Source organism: Cetorhinus maximus, chromosome 11 (genome assembly GCF_964194155.1).
Source record: "Cetorhinus maximus chromosome 11, sCetMax3.hap1.1, whole genome shotgun sequence".
Lineage (NCBI taxonomy): Eukaryota > Metazoa > Chordata > Chondrichthyes > Lamniformes > Cetorhinidae > Cetorhinus > Cetorhinus maximus.
In genome coordinates this window covers 45222464-45242732 of record NC_135889.1, presented here as the reverse complement: position 1 = coordinate 45242732, position 20269 = coordinate 45222464, and the positions used below count along the sequence as shown (strand labels likewise).

At 42.6% G+C, this 20269-nt stretch overlaps 1 protein-coding gene across 1 annotated transcript in view; it reads left to right on the top strand.

Annotated features, from left to right (window-relative positions):
* Positions 1–20269, top strand: part of ankar (ankyrin and armadillo repeat containing) — a 295797-nt gene that overhangs the window by 240617 nt on the left and 34911 nt on the right. Inside the window, exon 14 of the mRNA XM_078551294.1 lies at positions 2907–3068. Within this exon, the coding sequence (XP_078407420.1) occupies positions 2907–3068 (162 nt within the window). The remainder of the gene's footprint in view (positions 1–2906; positions 3069–20269) is intronic.

Genomic DNA, 20269 nt, shown 5'->3' with positions numbered 1-20269 from the left:
CACTGGGTGGCTGTCCTCTTTTGAAGGGTGTTGGTGCTGACCACAGCTGCCACCACCTCCCAAACCTGGTTGGGCACGCCGCTGCCCATCCTGCGGCCAGAGCAGGAGTAGAGGACATCGCACAGGCCTCCACAGCATCCAGAAGGCATTCCTGTGATGCGTTGCTAAACCTGGGGACTGCAGTCTTTTTGCCTTTCATAGACGTCATCCCTGCAGCAGTAATGGGCTAGAAGCACTGAGATTTGTGTGCGCAGCCGCAATTTAAATATGACACCCGGCATGGTGAAGTGGCGAGGTGATGGGGTGGTAGGTGAATGAGAGCCAGCCTGCCATGGAAATGGCATGTTTCCCAGGAATGCAGAAGTAATGCAGCGGGTTTGAGACGATACGACATGAAAACCCGCCATCAGGACCGGCGGGTAAAACGTCGTTTTACCCGCCTGCTACCATACTAAGAGCAAATCTGGGATGATTCCGCCCTTAAAATCTATATAGGCAACATCCACTGCATTCTCTTCATCAACCTTCACTGTTACTTCATCAAAAAATTTTATTAAATTAGTCAAGCATGATGTCCCTTTTCAAATCTGTGTTAGTTATCCTTAATTAACTCAAACCCCTCCAAGTATCTGATGATTATTTTCCCTAATTATTGTTTCTAAAACCTTACCCACACTGATGTTAAACTAACTAGCCTATACTTACTAAGACTGTCCTTACATCCTTTGTTGAATAAGGGTGTCACATTTGCCACTCTCCAATCCTCTGATGCTTCCCCATTATCTAGGGAAGACTGGAAGTTTATCACAAGTTTATCCATGATTTCCATCCCTCTTCCTTTAGTAACCTGGGATGCAAGCCATTTGGACCAGCTGTCTCATCCACTCTACGCAAAGCCAGCCTTTTCAGTACCTCCTATTTTTCAATTTTCACCCCACCCATTACCTCTACCATCTCCACTTCTACTGATATTTTGTCAGCCTCCTCTTCATCAGACACAGAGTACTTATCAACTTTGCTCCTTACCCTGCGCCTCTAAACATATGTCATCCACTTTATCCCTAATAGAACCCACCCCACCTCTTACAACAATTGCAACCTTTGCACACAATATTGCAATATTTAACCTTCTCTCACTGTCAATGAGCTTCTGGTATAAGATCTACCATGACATGTGTTGTTCTGCTAGCAATTTTAGTGTCAAAATTAGAAAATTTGCCTTAATAGTTTTGCCTACGTGTGACTCTAGTCTCATACCAACACTTAACTGCCTTTTGAAGTAGTCCTAAGCCATTTGGTTGTATCAAACTGCTTGAGCAGTGATGGATGGACAATAAATGTCAGCCTTTATACAACACTTAGATCCCAAGAATGAATATTTTTTTAAATTAAAATATTTTTCAAATGTATTTTATCTATGATATTTATATTTAAAATTCTATTTCTGCCTAGAACTGCTGTCAATTTTTCCATTATAAATTCCTATGCCTATGTATATGATAGAACTAATATGTAAACATGTCATGATGTAATAACATTCTCTTGCCAGTAGTTCTGCTATAGCTCCTCAGCTTTACATCATCTCCCAGATCCTCAAGTCTGTAAAAAGAAAGATTTGTATTTATTTAGCACTTTTCATGACCTCAAGATTTACCAGTGCTTTACAATCAATAAAATACTTTAGACGTGTATTCTTTGTTGTACTGCAGAGATATTCCCATGTTCACACTACTTCTCTGCTTCCTAAGTTATGATATATTTTGCTGTTTAGCTAAAAGTAATAGCAAATCAAAGCACTATACAGAATTATGGGCAGAACATAAGGCTTTAAAGTGGGGACTGAATCATGTTTGTGTACCCTGATCGAATTACCCCAGCTTCTAACACTCCTTCACCAGAAGAAAACAGTTGGTTTTTATTCCCTGTAAGCAATGCCAACAAAAATGAACTTGTATATCAAAAAAAACTGAGCATACTAAGGTACATTAACATTGCAACAAATTAAATTGTACATATATTTTGTTTAATGGTTTAACTTTACATTTCAACTAGAAAAACAATCAAATGATACTTGCTTTTAATTTATCCTTGCCAATTGCAAAAGCTTATACCCTATATGTTGATTCAATTTTTTTCCCCAGTGATACGTCCAAGTGAAGGTGAGAATTTTAATGGGCAAGATTTTTACCTCATTGGTCAGGCGCAGCAGGCGGGCCTGGGAGTGACCGCGAAACCAATGATCAGGCCCGGATCACAATTTCACACTGGCTGGCCAATTAATGGCCAGCCAACGTGAATCGCGTGCTGAAATGCCCAGCGCTGCCTGGGTGGGTGGGGGGAAAGAGGGCGAGCGTGGAAGTCAGTGTATGCATGCAGATGTGCTCAGTGAAAGCTCCCTAAAGGCACAAAGCTGCCTCAGGGAGCTGAAGATTTTTAACAATAAAAATAAACAATTGAAAAATAAGGAAAACGTCCCCTCATGTGACTTTGTCACATGAGCAGGAATATGTTAAAAATGAGTATTAAAAGTTTTTTTAATCACTGGTCGAAACCTCGTCCCGCCCGTGGAGGAGGTTTCGCAAAAAATGCAAAGGCCGCTGTGCCTATTCGCCCGCCCACCAACCATAAGGTTGGACAGGCAGGGAAATATTCAATTTAATTAATGGGCTTAACAGCCCTCTTAATTGTCGGTGGGTGCGCTGCCGACTCTCACGTGCACCCACCAACCGAAATATCACGCAAGTTGGCAATGACCTCAGTACAGTCGCCCGACGTCATCGTACACTATTTTTCTCCCACTCGGAGCGGGCGTGCAACAAGGGAAAAATTCTGTCCAATGTAAAGTTCGAGATTTCACTGTTCTAATACCAAATATTTGAAACTAAACTTATTGTTCCTTTATTTAGCTTGTCAGGCATTGATTGCCCTGAGTGAGTGCAACAAAGAGCAACAAGACAAAATTTGCGTAAAAAATGGAATCCCCCCTTTGGTTCGACTTTTACAAAGCTTTAAGATATCTTTGCGCACATTGCTGAGTGCCATCACAGCACTGGGTACGATGTGTGTTGGTTAGTATATTCATATTATTTGATTTTGTTTCTAGACAGATGAAGAGATTAACACATCTGTCGATAACATACTTATGAATTCATCTTGCTCAAAAAAGCCTCTTTCTTTATCTACCAATTTTCTCATCCGCACCCCCCCCACCCCAACTTTTGGAAATGTTTTTCACCCTGCTCGGTTTTTCTCTTTCATGAGTGCATGATCCTCTGATACTACACCCAATTGAGTATCGTTTTCTTGGACAGTGAGGGTTTAACTTTGCTCAATTTGTAAAAATAAAGTAAAGAATGGTTTTCAAAAGCTTAGCAGATACACTAACAAAATCAGTACAAATAGTCAGTTGGTAGTACAGAACTTGAGAATTGCTAAGAAAAGAAACATGCTGGTGAAACTTTTCGTATTGCATTCACCAGGAGAGAATTGCAAGAATACCAAATTTCAAAGAGGACAACAAATGTATACTACATGAGAAAGGGGTGCTGATTGGCTACCAAGTGGACTCTGATTGATAGAGGCATTGCAATTGAGAATGCACCCGGGAAGAGTTGTTCACCAAGCTCTTGTTTAGTTGAAAAAAGCTCAATGCTTACACATGTTCTTTTTGTTTGCAGAGGACAGCGCCCTGTGTATGAATATATGTTTCCTCTAGAAAGCATAAGTGAGCCACATAGCAAGCCCTACTCATAATCTTAAATTGATTGTTAGTTAATTCTTAGCACACTCTGGATTGTTTGGTAAGTGTTGTCCAATCACAGAATCACAACTAATGTTGGACATTTTGTTCTGAGTTTTGCAAGCAAGGGCTGGTTGAGTATGGTCAGTACTCTGCTTGTTGTGAACAGCTGAACGGACATGCTGTTTGATCTGATCCACTAGTCTACATATCTGGCATTACACCGGCATTTTTCAGAAATACAAAATCATTATGAGGCATTCCTACCTGCTAATTAGGACTACCTAGGATAAATAGGAAATTATGAGCAGCAACAAAATAAAAGCATCCTATCATGCCATGCCTGCATTAATGATATTTACATGCCTCAGAAGTTGTGATAATGCTGCTTGACTCCTATTAATTTTGTACAAGTGATGCTCAGTCAGTTTCAGTGAGAAGGCTGTGTCAGTGGACACACTCATTGAGTGGAAGAATATATTTTGTTACGAGTTGTCACATACGAGCATAAGAACATCTGAAACAGGAGCAGAAGTAGGCCATTCGGTCCCTTGAGCCTGCTCTGCCATTCAGTAAGATCATGGCTGATCTGTTTGTGCTTTGAATTCCACATTTCCATCTATCCCCCGATACCCTTTCATTCCTTTGCCCAACAAGAATCTGTGTACCGCTGCTTTAAAAATATTCAATGACCCCGCCTCCACCACCTTCGGAGGCAGAGTTCCAAAGTCGCACAACTCTCTGGGGGAAAAATTTCTCCTCGTCTCTGTCCTAAAAGGGCGACCCCTAATTTTAAAACAGTGCCCCCTAGTTCTAGACTCTGAAGAGGAAACGCCATTCCACATTCACCTTGTCAATACCATTCAGGATCTTATATACTTCAATCAAGTCACCTTTCACTCTTCTGAACTCCAGTGGAAACAAGCCCTGTCTGTCTAACCTTTCCTCATAAGACAACCCGCTCATTCCAGGTCTAATAAACCTCCTCTGAACCACCCCCCAATGCATCTACATCCTTCCTTAAATATGGAGACCAAAACTGCACACAATATTCAAGATGTGGTCACACCAATACCCACCCAGTATACCTTAAGCATAATATCCTTACTTTTATGTTCAATTCCTCTTATTATAAAGGATAGCATTCCATTAGCTTTCTTAATTACTTGCTGCACCTGCATAATGACTTTTTGTGACTCATGCACAAGAACACTTAGATCCCTCTGCACCTCGGAATTCTGCAGCCATTCTCTGTTTAAGTAATACTCTGTTTTCTTATTCTTCCTGCCAAACTGAACAACTTCACATTTTCCAACATTATACTCCACCTGCCAGATTGTTGCCCACTCACTCTGGGGTCCGCAACCTCCTCATGTCCTCTTCACAACATACCTTCCTATCTATCTTTGTGCCATCAGCATGATACCATGTCTTCACTCCCTCATCTAAATCATTGATATAAATTGCAAAAAGTTGAGGCCCCTGCGGGACCCTACTTGTCACATCCTGCCAATCAGTAAAAGATCCATTTATACATACTCTCTGTTTTCTGCCAGCCAGCCAATCTTCTATCCATGCTTATATGTTACCTATACCATGAACTTTTATTTTCTGCAATAACCTTTGATGTGGCACCTTATCAAATGCCTTCAGGAAATCCAAGTACGGCACATCTACAGGCTCCCCTTTATCCACAGCACATGTTACTTCTTCAAAGAGCCCCAATAAATTGGTTAAACATGATTTTCCTTTCACAAAACTATGCTGACTCTTCCCAATTACCTTGAGTTCCTCTACGTGCCCAGCTTTAGCCTCCTTGATGATCAATTCTAACATCTTCTCCACAACAGACGTCAAGTCACTGGCCTATAGTTTCCTGTTTTCTGCCTCCCTCCCTTCTTGAATAGAGGGGTCTTATTTGCTACTTTCCAGTCCGATAGAACCTTTCCAGAATCTAGCGAATTTTGGAAAATTAACACCAACGTATCCACCACTTCATTAGTCATCTCTTTTAAGATCCTAGGATGAAGTCCATCAGGACCAGGAGAACTGTAAGCCCACAGCTCCATCAATTTGCTCAGTACTGCTTCCCTATTGAATGTAATTTTACCAAGCTCCCCTCTCCCTTCCACTTCCAGATTTATAACTATTATGGGAATGTTTTCTTGAATCCTCTATAGTGAACACAGAAGTAAAATACTTGTTGATTTCAGCTGCTATTTCCTGATTATTTACTATTAACCTCCCTCAAGGGGAGGCAATGGCATAGTGGTATTATCACTGGACTAGTAATATAGAGACCTGGGGTAATGCTCTGGGACCTGGGTTCAAATCCCACCATGGCAGATGGTGAAATTTGAATTCAATAAAAAAAAATCTGCAATTAAAAGAACCATTGTTGATTGTTGTAAAAATCCATCTGGTTCACTAATGCCATCTGATGCCATTACCTGGTCTGGCCTACATATGACTCCAGACCCACAGTAATGTGGTTGACTCTTAAATGCCCTCTGAAACAGCCTAGCATGCCACTCAGTTGTATCAAATCCTCTCCTGGTGTTGACCAAGGCACTGGAAAAGACAAACTCAGCCCTGTTGACATTGCAGAGTCCTCCTTACTAACATCTGTGCCAAAATTGGGAGAGCTGTCTCACAGACTAGCAACAGCCTGCCATAGTCATCCTCACAGAATCATACCTCATAGAATCATACCTCATAGATAATGTCCCAGACATCACCATAACACCCCTGGGTGTGTCCTGTCCCACCAGCAGGACAGACCCAGCAGAGGTGGTTATACAGTCAGGAGGGAGTTGCCCTGGGAGTCCTCAACATTGACTCCAGACCCCATGAAGTCTCATGGCATCAGGCCAAACATGGGCAAGGAATCCTTCCTCAGCTGATGAATCAGTGCTCCTCTATGTTGAACACCACTTGGGGGAAGCACTGAGGGTGGCAAGGGCACAGAATGTACTCTGGGTGGGGGACTTCAATGTCCATCACCAAGAGTGGCTTGGTAGCACCACTACTGACTGAGCTGGCTGAGTCCTAAAGGACATAGCTGCTAGACTGGGTCTGTGGCAGGTGGTGATGGAACCAACAAGTGGGAAAAACATACTTGACTTCATCCTCATCAATCTGCCTGCCATAGGTGCATGTGTCCATGACTGTATTGGTAGGAGTGACCACTGCACAGTCGTTGTGGAGACGAAGTCCTGCCTCCTGTTGTGTGGCACTATCACTGTGCTAAATGGGATACATTTCAAACAGATCTAGCAACTCAAGACTGGGCATCCATGAGGCGCTGTAGACTATCAGCAGCAGCAGAATTGTACTCAAACACAATCTGTAACCTCATGGCCCAACATATCCCCCACTCTACCATTACCATCAATCCTGGTTTAATGAAGAGTGCAGGAGGGTATGCCAGGAGCAGCACCAGGCATACCTAAAAATGAGGTGTCAACCTGGTGAAGCTATAATACAGGACTACTTGCATGCCAAACAGCATAAGCAGCAAGTGATAGACAGAGCTAAGTGATCCCACAACCAACAGGTCAGATCTAAGCTCTGCAGTCCTGCCATATCCAGTCATGAATGGTGGTGGAAAATTAAACAACTCATTGGAGGAGGATGCTCCACAAATATCCACATCCTCAATGATGGGGAAGCCCAGCACAGCAGTGCAAAAGATAAGGCTGAAGCATTTGCTACCATCTCCAGCCAAAAATGCCAAGTGGATGATCCATCTCGGCCTCTTCTGGAGGTCCCTAGCGTCACAGAGACCAGTCTTCAGCCAATTCAATTCACTCCACATGATGTCAAAAAACGGCTGAAGGCAGTGAATACTGCAAAGGCTATGGGCCCTGACAATATTCCAGCAATAGTACCGAAGACTTATGCTCCTGCACTTTCTGCGCCTCTAGCCAAGCTGTTCCAGCACAACTACAACATTGGCATCTACCCAGCTATGTGGAAAATTGCCCAGGTATGTCCTGTACACAAAAAGCAGGAAAAATCCAACCTGGCCAATTACCAACCCATCAGCCTACTCTCAATCATCAGTAAAGTAATGGAAGAGGGGTCACCAACAGTGTTATCAAGCGGCGGTTAGCAATAACCTGCTAACTGATGTTCAGTTTGGGTTCCGCCAGAGCCACTCAGCTCCTGACCTCATTATAGCCTTGGTTCAAACATGGACAAAAGAGCTGAACACCCGAGATGAGGTGAGAGTGACTGCTCTTGACATCAAGGCCACAATTGACCAAGTGTGGCCTCAAGGAGCCCTAGCAAAACTGGAGTCAATGGGAATCAGGGGGAAAACTCTCCACTGGTCAGTGTCATACCTAGCCCAAAGGAAGGTGGTTGTGGTTGTTGGAGGTCAATCATCTCAGCTCCAGGACATCACTGCAGGAGTTCCTCAAGGTAGTGTCCTTGGTCCAACCATCTTCAGCTGCTTCATCAATGACCTTCCTTCCATCATTAGATCAGAAGTGGGAATGTTCGCTGATAATTGCACAATGCTCAGCACCATTCACAACTCCTGAGATACTGAAGCAGCCCATGTCCAAATGCAGCAAGATCTGGATAATATCCAGGCTTGGGATGACAAGTGGCAAGTAACATTCTCGTCACACACGTGCCAGACAATGACCCATCTCCAACAAGAAAGAATCTAACCATCGCCCCTTGACATTCAATTGCTATACCATCACTGAATCCCCCACTATCAACATCCTGAGGGTTACCATTGACCAGAAACTTAACTGGACTAGCCATATAAATACTGCCTGCCCACCATCTACAAGACACAAGTCAGGAGTGTGATGGAATACTCCCCACTTGCCTGGATGAGTGCAGCTCCCACAACACTCAAGAAGCTTGACACCATCCAGGACAAAGTAACCCACTTGACTGGCACCACATCCACAAACATTCATTCCCCCCATCACCCACGCACAGTATCAGCAGTGTGAACCATCTACAAGATGTACTGCAGGAATTCACCAATGCTCCATAGACAGCACCTTCCAAACCCACAACCACTACCATCTAGAAGGACAAGGTCAGCAGATAGATGGGAACACCACCACCTGGAAGTTCCCCTCTAAGTCGCTCACCATCCTGACTTGGAAATATATTGCCGTCCCTTCACTGTCACTGGGTCAAAATCCTGGAACTCCCTTCCTATCAGTGGGTGTAACTACACCACATGGACTGCAGCAGTTCAAGAAGGCAACTCACCACCACTTTCTCAAGGGAAACTAGGGATTGGCAATAAATGTTGGCCCAGCCCATGAATGATGTCCATTCTGGAGGATCAACGCTCATTTTACTTACTCGTTTTCTTTTTAAATATCTGTAGAAACTCTTGCTATCTGTTTTTACATTTCTAGATAGCTTCTTCTCATACTCTAATTTTGTTCTCCTGATTAACCTTTTGGTCATTCTTTATATTCTGAACAATCATCTGAACTGCCACTTATTTTTGTGCAGGTATATGCTTTTTCCTTAAGTTTAATGCTTTCCTTAACTTCTTTCATTAACCACGGATGGTGGGTCCTCCCTTTAGAATTTTTCTTTATAGTAGGAATATACTTACTTTTAGTATACTGGAAAATCCCCTTAAATGTCTGCCACTGCTTCTCTATTCATCTATCCTCTAGCCTAGTATCCCAGTTAATTTCAGCTAACTCAGCTTTCATGCCAACATCACTGCCCTTATTTAAGTTTAAAATACTAGTCTTAGACCCATTCTTCTCCCTTTCAAACTGGATGTAAAATTCAATCATATTGTGTTCGCTGCCACCTAGGGTGCCTTCACTCTGAGGTCATTAATTAATCCTGTCACATTACACAATACCAAGTCTACAAATTTGGGTCTGCAGCAGACATCTTCTCGGGTTCAATGGAATCCAGTTGCTTCTTTAAATGGTCCGCACAACTTAATTTTATGAGAGTTAATTCACACTTCCCTATATTTACTTATATGGTAGTTAACCCAGGGGTATAACAATAGCACCGCATTACAAACTGGACCAGAAATTCATGTCTTTTGCACCTGTATTTCTTCAATTGCTCTGAAACCAGGCCGAGTTAACACTCAATGAGATGAAGTTCAATTCAAATCATAAGCTATGTTATTCAACAGTAAGGTGAAATAAGCAGATCAATAGGTATGATCAGAGTTATTTCATTAATTTAAGACTATTTGGTTTTGTGTAATGATGTAATAAAAATATACATGGGACACTATCCCATGTTTGCAGTTGTCTCACTAAAACAGAATAATCTCTCTTTATTTCATAAGAACATAGGAAATAGGAACAGGAGTAGACATTTCAGCCCCTTGAGCTTGCTCCACCTTTTAATAAGATCATGGCTGATCTTCTTGTGTTTCGATTTCCACATTTCCATCTAACCCCAATAACCTTTTATTCCCTTGCCTAACAAGAATCTATCTCTGCCTTAAAAATATTCAATGACCCCACTTCCACCACCTTCTGAGACAGAGCGTTCCAAAGTCACACAACCCTCAAAGAGAAAAAAAATCTCCTCATATCTGTCCTAAAAGGGCAACCCCTAGTCTTAAAACGGTGCCCCCTAGTTCTGGACTCACCCATAAGAGGAAACACCCTTTCGACGTCTACTTTGTCAGGGCTGTTCAAGATCTTGTATACTTCAGTCAAATCACCCCTCACTCTTCTAAACTCCAGTGGAAACAAGCCCAGTTTGTCTAACGTTTCCTCATAAGACAACCCACTCATTCCAGGTATCAACCTAGTAAACCTCTTCTGAACTGCCTCCAATGCATTTACATCCTTCCTTAAATAAAGAGACCAAAACTGCGCATAGTATTCGAGGTGCGGTCTCACCAATGCCCTGTATAACTGAAGCATAACATCCTTACTTACTATCCCACTTGTAATAAAGGATAGCATTCCATTAGCTTTCTTAATTACTTGCTGTACCTGCATACTAACTTTTTGTGACTCATGTACCAGAACATCCAGATCTCTCTGCACCTCAGAATTATGCAGCCGTTCTCCATTTAAGTAATACTTTGCTTTTTTGTTCTTCCTGCCAAAGTGAACAACTTCACATTTTCCCACATTAAATTCCATTTGACAGATCTTTGCCCACTCACTCAACCTATCTATATCCATTTGCAATCTCCTCATGTCCTCTTCATAACATACTTTCCTACCTATCTTTGTGTCATCTGCAAATTTAGCTACCATGTCTTCACTCCCTCATCTAACTCATTGATGTAAATCGTAAAAAGTTGATACCCCAGTACAGACCCCTATGGGACCCCACTCATCACATCCTGCCAATCAGAAAAAGACCTATTTAAGCATACTCTCTGCTTCCTGCCAGCCAACCAATCTTCTATCCATGCTAATATGTTACCCCCTACACCTTGCGCTTTTATTTTCCATAATAATCTTTGATGTGGCACCTTATCAGTTGCCTTCTGGAAATCCAAGTACAGTACGTCTACAGGCTCCCCTTTATCCACTGCGTCTGTAACTCCTTCAAAAAACTCCAAGAAATTGGTTAAACATGATTTTCCTTTCACAAAACCATGCTGACTCTCCCCGATTGCCTTGAGCTCTTCTAAGTGCACAGCTATAACTTCCTTAATGATCGATTCTAATAACTTCCCCAAGACAGACATCAAGCTAACTGGCCTATCATTTCATGTTTTCTGCCTCCCGCCCTTCTTGAATAGAGGGGTTAAATTTGCTATTTTCCTGCAGTCATCCTGCAGTCCCCTGCCTTTTGCATATATTTTCTGCCTGATTGTTTGTGAAGTTCTGTTTCCAAAAGGCATGCTACCATTTGGTGTGTTTTTTTATAAAAGCCTTGATGCAGTGTTAGAAATGAAGCTGATTACTCCTCCATCATTACCCACAGTAGCATATAATGGCACTGACCCATTGTTTGTACAACTTCACAAAAGGGAAGCAGCGATTGATGCTGGTGATGAAAGATTGCAATATTCAGTATAAAAATGATTGTGAGGTGCATGAAAATTATCAAGTAAGGAAGAAATCTGACAGAATGTACATAAGATGAAGAGAGTTTAAGGCACTAGAGGGAGAAAAAGAGGATGTGATGGAAAGTGTTTTTAAAAAGCAATGAGCAAGTGCAGGGTGCAGAACATAAATGCTTAGATGTTTTTTACTGCCAGAATGACTATGGCGGAGTGAGATGGAGGTTGGACAAACTGAAATGGAAGTTAGCTACTTACATTCTGTTTTAATCATATAATGTCAGGTGGAGGTTTGTATCAAAAAAGCAGACCACTGGTAAAGAAGAAAATTATGGATAAATTTAAATTAAGGAAATGGAGACAATTTGACGAGTGGCACAATAGGTGACAATAATTCTCAGAGCATTAAAAAGACTTCTCAACACGCTATCAAGCTTTCTAAAGCTGAAAAACAGGGAACTAAGAAGGCAGGTAAAATAGAGAGAAAGAAAACCCAGGATGAAAGCATGTGTTTGTGGGCATCTAATAACCATTTCATGGCTACTGAAGTTAGAATGATGATGCATGAGATAACTGCAAAGAAGGTTGTCCTCTGAACTAGTCCATGTTAACATCCCCATTCATTGGCATTGCAAGATGTCTGCCAGAAACAGTTTTATAAGATGGTTATGAAGTTAAGTTTCAGGCCACAGCTGACTATTACTTTGCTGAATGTACCAGCCCTACACTATATGGTAGCTGCAGGTGTATTCACAGCAGTGGGCACAGCTTTGTATCTTCCTCTCTGCTGATCCAAACCCTGAGAAGACAGTTCTCCATGTCATTGTTAGGTAGCTGTCTCAAGGCCTGAAGGAAAAGTTAGTGGCAACACTGCCTCTTGATTTGCCTTCATTCATACAGTGAACTAAAAGTGGGGTATACTGTAGTTGAGGTGCTTGTGAGAAAGGATCCAACAATATATTTAGCTAGGTATTCACATATATTAATTGATGCCATCTGATCTGTTGTCGTAACTTCTTCAGGGAAGTCTAACCATATCTCAAAGTTAGATGTATTCACTTCTGCAGATGTGAGTTACAGATATCAGCAGACAGATACAGAGCATTTATCATGCAGCCTGACCTCCTTGGCATGACTTTGTGGGTCTTCCGCTTCTACCAGATCTCAGATGGGAATTTCCATTGGTATCAGTATTGGTACTGAGGGGAAAAAAAGTTATTTTCAATTGACAAATGTTATAAACCCCATAGAGGCTGTTAACTTTTAAAACGAGATTTGAATTCCCAGCGACCAACCTAAAGGAATCATCTGACAAAGTTTCAAGTTTTAAGATTTTTACTGTAACAGATAAACTAAAATTAACATTGACTAAATGTTACTTAACAGGCAACTAGTACACTAACCTACAGAAAAGATATCCCCCTTAACTTCATAACATGCCCAAAAACTCCACGGCATGTTTGTACATTACACTGCACTCTTCACAAAATTCTAATCTTTACAGGAACCATTCCAAAGTTAATCCCAGCTTCCAACGGGCTCACTTCTCCACATTTCAGTGAGTCATAACATCCTGGGTATATTAAATGTCATTTTCCTCAATCTTCTTAGATTTCCCAAACCAACTTCCAACAGCAAGGCTCATTCTGGTGATTCCTTCTCCCAGCCACCCCAGGGCAAATCTTCTAGTGTCCTTAAATCTCTGCAGTTTCTGGATCTTTGACTGGTGGACATGTTTCCATCAGCATTCTGATTACCAGGTCACATCGGCTTTTCACCGGGCAGAATTAGGGGGAGGTCACAAGCTCCATTTTATCTTGAATTAGAAAAGACAATTTAAAACATGACCACCTGATAAAACTGTTTCACATTGCACTGAGAAAAACTCACCAAGTGGATTCACAGCAGGCAGTCATTATTGTACAACTTTATTTACACTCACCAACAGAGGGGAGGAGAGAGGGCAGTATAATGAAATTCTCAGATCTTGCAATATACTACACTCCCTCCGTACTTAAAAAAACAACTTACACATTAAAATGTAAAATAAGTAGCCAGAATACAATATGACTAAACCAACATTAACAATACCTGAAACTTTAACAGGTTGGGTTGCATATTTGTTTTTACTGTAATCACAACCAAAATGTATTTGACTGATACTTCAAGAGTGATTTACATGTAAAAAGAAATTGTTTTCTCTTAACACCAGTATGTGTTTTAACAAAAATGGCATCATTTGACAAGAAGTAATGCAAAGAACAATATATTCCTTCTTCCTACCTCCATATTTTCGATTACCTTTTCTGGATTTATTCTCTTTCTGTCTGGGTATCTCCTTCCATTTTCATTAGCTTGACTCTGCTCTCTCAACATCTCTGACTGTGTCAAACTTGAACTTGAACTTTGACTTTGACTACCAACTCCACTTAACGGTTGGGACTATGACATTGATTGATTTGTCTTAATTAAAGATCCTGACTCATTTTGCCCTACTGGTGGATTCTGTAATATTGGCAAAACTTCAGTTTCTTTTTGACTTTCACTTTCTTTATGACTTTCGTTTTGGACTGTAGGAGGAATTTGGATTATAAAGGTTTCTCATGCTCTCCCTTTATTAGATTTCCTCATTAAAGCAAATGATCTACTTGACACTGATGGAGTCGCTCTCCAATCTTCACTAGATATATGAATGGACCTAGTCTCTTTACAAGAACTCCAATCACATACTTCTCCTTATCACTTCGGTGGCTTTTCACCGTGACCTTCTGACCAACACTGAATTATCTAAGTTTAATGCCTCATGTATCGTGACGCACCTTGATGTTGTCTTGCTTTTCTCTTACTTTACTGTTGGCGTCAGGTTTAAGCAAACTAAATCTTGTCCTAGGAACACTAGCTCATCAGGTGAGCAAACTGCTGTAGGGGTTGTTTGATAAGAGAACCAAAAATTATCTAACCTTTGTCAAAGGGAAACATGGAAATTGCTGCCTAGCTTGTCACCTCGCAAATACTTCTTCAAAGTTTAAGATAAAAGCAAAATATTGCGGATGCTGGAATTCTGAGATAAAAACAAGAAATGCTGGAAAAACCTCAGCAGATCTGGCAGCATCAGTTCTGAAGAAGAGTCATACAGACTCGAAATATTAACTCTGTTTCTCTCTCCACAGGTGCTGCCAGACCTGCTGAGATTTTCCAACATTTCCTGTTTTTAACTTCAAAGACCTCTTCACAATCTGTACACTTCTTTCTGCAGCATCATTTGATATTGGGTGATATGGTGGTATTAGAGTGTTTTTGACTCCATTCTTACTCAGAAATATTTCTAACTCTTCCGACGTAAACTGTGGACCATCATTTGACAGCAGCACCTCTAGCAAGCCACAAATTGCAAACCAACTTCTCAAAATCTCATTAGTTTTGGCCCAAAAACTGGTATATTGCAGGCCTTGCTCTTATATGGAAATGAACAAAAGACAATGCCATGAGCGCTTTACTTGTCCAGGGATGTGGTAGCTCATATTTGCCAGCTTCTCTGGGATGAACTGTAGCCACAAGGACTTGGAGGGCATCCCATGCTGGTGGCATTTAAGATAACCGCTGCACTGAACTTTTTTGCCAATGGTTCCTTCCAGGGGTCCAGTGGGGACCTGTGAGGCATCTCCCAATCGGCGACACACAAATGCATACAAGAGGTCACAGATACCCTGATCACTAGAGCTCACAATATGTCCAGTTCCACATGGATGCCAAAAGCCAGGCTGTCAGAGAGGTGGGATTCGCAGTGATATCTGGTTTCCTTCAAGTGCAAGGCACCATCAATTGCACACATGTGGCCCTGTTAGCTCCCTGGCAGCAGCCTGTGTGATTCATCAATTGCAAAAGATTTCACTCTTTCAACGTCCAGCTTTTGTGATCACAGAAAGCAAATCCTGCATGTTTGTTCTAGGTACCCAGAGAGCTCTCAGGACTCTAATATTTTGAGCCACTCGTGGGTGCCACAGATCTTTAAGGGACCCCTGCAATTACAGCGCTGGCTCCTCAGGGACAAGGGATACCCCCAGAAGTTGTGACTGATGACGCTAGATCATTGTCCACAGAGTGCTGCTGAGGAGAGGTACAATGCTGCACGTGCCTCTGCCAGGTCCGTGATGGAGCAGATGACAGGCCTTTTGAAGATGTTATTTCAGATGTTTGGACCACTCCAGTAAGGATCTGCAATACTCACCACAGAGAGTGTCCAGGATCATTGTCGTCTGCTGCACTGTGCACAACCTAACGCTTGTTTGAGGGAGACATGGAGGAACGAGATCCCTCTTCTGACGAGGAGGATGTTGAAAGGGATGGAGCTGATAGTGATCCTGAGGATGGCGACGAGCCACATGAATAGGCCACAGCAGGGGTACAATGCAGCAGATGTGCCTGTGACAACCTGATAATTACCAGATTCCAGGAAGTGTAATGTGCCGGCAACTTTTCACAATAGTTTGGTTTTCTCGCCTTTGCTGGCCGGAAGGCCCCAGCATCTTTTTGCTCACAAAGATTTTGCTCTCAAAAGTTCAATTCTTTCTTAGAGCTTAATGGAATATCAGTACTCATCATCTGCCCTGATGTTGGTTTGATCATTTGAATGCACTAAACCACTCTAAACGTATAGCCCTGGCGATACATGGCCATTGTTGAATCTGAATAACAATCCCTTCTCCCACAACCTTAAGCAACTTTAACTGGAATAGTGATTTCACACATGCCCTCACCAAGTCAGTGTGCATGGCAGTATATCAGTAGTTTGAACACATATTTAGCTAGGGATGCACTCCTGTCATCCTGACACCTGCTCCCAAGGGGGGACTGACCAGACAGATTACTCTTTCAAGCAGAATCAGATGGATGGGTCAACAGGAAGCAGCAGCATGAGAGCACCATATGTCCTCTCGACATCGTTCCTCAATGCAGATAAATGAGGGATGATCATGCTCCTGCCCCCCAATTGCCACTCACACATCATAAACCCAGAATCCTTGACAGCATTATCATGCTGTGAAGTTTTGAGGTTTCTTTGTAGTGTCCTCATTGAGAGTGCCTCAAATGGACTATGGGTTGCTGAGGTGCAACCACTCTGAACCCTGCAATTGTCGACACCCTTGAAAGTCCCTTTCCTAGATGGCCTTTGCATTAGGGCAAGACCATGAGCCATCATTTTGGGCAAGCCAGCCAAGGTGGAAATGTTGCCTGCATGACCTGCAGTGGCCTGAGAGAGCTGGCTATGCATCATATTGATAACATCACAGTTGAGATGGTCCAGCACACAAGACCATTCTAGGCTCTCTCTCATAAGTCACTAAAAGTCCTTTCATGCAAGAAGTTCCAACTCGATTTGAGTGCTAATCCAAAGTCTGTTGACACCCTTGATAAGGAGGCAAGCAGATCAAACAATTCTCCATGTGAGGTCTGGCAAAAGCTTCAGCCAGATGCACACCCACCTCTTAAATCCTACACTCAAACCCCTCTTGTAGTCAAGACTAATGTGCCTATCGTATTCTTACTTGCCTCATTAGCTGCATGGTTGCTCAAATTGACAAATCACCAACAAAGGACATTTGACATTGAAAGCGTCCACTGCATCTTCCTCCAGACAGTTAGGGTAGCCTCTGGCTTTTAATTGTTACTGTTACAGTGTCCAACTACAATCTCTGACCCCTGAAACTGCATTCACAATGAACCTTGGCACACAGGTAACAGATTTAAGTCCCCACAAGTAATTGTGCCATCCACACACAACTGACATTCGTGCAACAATAGGAGATGCAATGAGCTCGATGAGTACATCTCCTGAGGCCACAGTACTGTGAGCAAAGAGAATTGGATTACAGGAGTATTGGCCAGGCAGCACACTGACAACTGATGGCCAGTGCCTAATCTTGCATGTGTGGAATTACAGACTAATCACTCTGAATATAATGGGGGAAAACTGAATCAGGCTCAGGTGGGGGCTAACATTATGGAGCCTCACTGACCACAAGACTTTGAAGCAACTATAAAAAAATGGAATCCATGAGAGTTGGAAACAGTTAAATTAAAAATATATCTACAAATGTGCAGACTATAGACAATGAATCTACACCTGTGTGTATTCAGTACTTCTTAATTTATCTTACCCTACCACTGTCTTGGTGCAGCCCCAACATCCGCAGCTGAGGTGGAGGCAACCTGCTGACTGCAATGCCCTGTTGACTGAGATGACTTTGGCAGGCATCCTCTGGTGGCCCAAGGCCTATAGGGCCCCAGCCTGCTAAGGGTCTCCTGCTCTCTGACCTCTTTCCTTTCGGGAAAAATGAGCATAATAACCTTGCCCTATTTATCTTGTTAGTTGTAAATATCCTACCATTCCCTTGAAAATCAAACAGCCCCTTCACTTATCTAAAAATGCAAATTTCATTCACACTTTATCTGTGCAACCCTCATCCTCACTTGTCCATCTCCATTTCAAAAGTCTGCTTTACACCTAACTCTTTTGATAATTTCAATCTTGCAATCTATCTGACTCTAATTCAGGCACACAGACAGAACCATTCACATTCACGCCTATAAGCCTGCAATATATTTTGAAAAATATTAGTTTCGTGACAGACCCACTGAGGTTCACTCGTTGTGGGTACAGGTGAACACCGTGACGGTGCTTCCTCTGAGGATGTTAACGCTTCCTCCTCAGTGGTGGGCTGGAGACTGGGGGCTGGGGCTGTGGCATGCCCTGGTGGATGTCCTTTGCCATTTCTTGCTGGTATCTGGAATAGAGAAAAGAGAGATTTAGTGATTGACTAAGCAGGCTCGTGCATTAAAGATCATTCACAGTCAATGTGTGCATATTGGAGCTGGTGACTGGATGCATCCTCATTGGGTTCCTGGGATGTCCAATCTCGCCTTCCACAGGCACAGTCATGCTCCTCGCCAGAAATCTTTGTGGCCTGCTCCTCAAAGCTGCTAAGCAGATGAATCTCTGCCATTCCCTCTCCGGTCTTGGCACGTTCATGCTTGTTATGTGCAATCTTGTCATGAAGAAAATCAGAAGGATTGACTGTGAGACCAGTGGGTGAATGAGCAGTTCAGGAGCATGCACACATATTGTCGCTGCTGACCCCTCCCCAGTAAGTGATTAAGAAGCCGTTTGTCCTGGGACTAATATAAGATGGAGAGGTTAAAGTGGCTGGCACTTAATCCATATTGATACCCTATCTGCCCATCATGTGTGACACCCCTGTGCACTGTAACCCTTAGACTACCTGATGCCCTTATGAGAGTGTGAGTTTGCAGTGAGTAGATCTGCAGAGCACAGCAGATCATTCATCTTTTTCTGTACTGCAGACCGGTTCTTTTCTTGACCCCACAAGCACTAACCACCTTGGCGACCTCTTCCCAGGCTGCTGTGGTGAGATGGAACAGCCTCCTTTTCCCATCCTGCATCCTGCCTTTCCTGGACGGCCTGGAGGAGAGTCTCCAGGAGGGTATTGCTTAACCGTGGGGCTGAAGATCAATTTTTTCTTATTAACATTGCATTTGAAGCACAATCCAGAGCTCCTGGCCTGCAGTGATTGAATGGCTGTCTGGGTGCCTTTAAATATGGCACCCAGACCTTCGACCCCGTGAGGTAACAGCAGGGAGGGCGACTTACTGCCCAGCACACCATAAGTTTGCCGTGCTTCATACGGATGCGTGAATAATGAGGTGAACAGCATAAGATCGCGCGTGTTCAGCCATCCTACTGCCCAGAGGGAATCACCCCAATTTACCCGCCCGCCACCAAACTTAGACTTCGGACCACAAGATTCCACCCTTTATTCCCTTCTGCTACAACCAATGGCAAGTAATATGATGTATCATCATATTTCAACTTAACGCTAACTTGACCTAGCACTGGGATACTGTTATTGGAATAACTGACCAGTTTCATACCAGTTTTGCGTAAGGGAGTATGACTTAGGGATTTCTTGTACCCTCCTTCCAAGATAACAGACACTGCTGCAGTGGTACCAAATGTTGTGGTAACTTTGACAAACGGACCACAGGAGGCTCAGGTACAGGTCACGATCGTTTGTTCGAGCAATTGCAAGGAAAGAACTGTCTCAAGTCAGCTTGCGATAGCATTCTGCTAAATTACAAGTGTTCAGCATATTTATACTTTACGTACATCTCTGGCATCAGGTACATTCCACCTTTCACCCAGGCAGAGACCTTCCCTCCTATCTAAGCTAGGACCATCTGTCCTTCCCCTATCTGTTGAAAAGCACACTTAATCTTAGTTGTTTTCCAACCTAAGTCTCCAGTCTGACTCCCAGGACACCCAATCTATCTTATTTTTAATTCCTTCATGTCCAGTCTAGCTCCCAGGACCTTGCTGGTGATTGCAAGCCCTGTGAGTGTACAAAGTTCATCTGGTTTAACTATTTAACTTGATTTACTGGTTTGCGCTGGCCTACCTATAGATTCTAATTTAAGTAATTCATTCCCTTATAATGAATTCTCCTTTACCATAA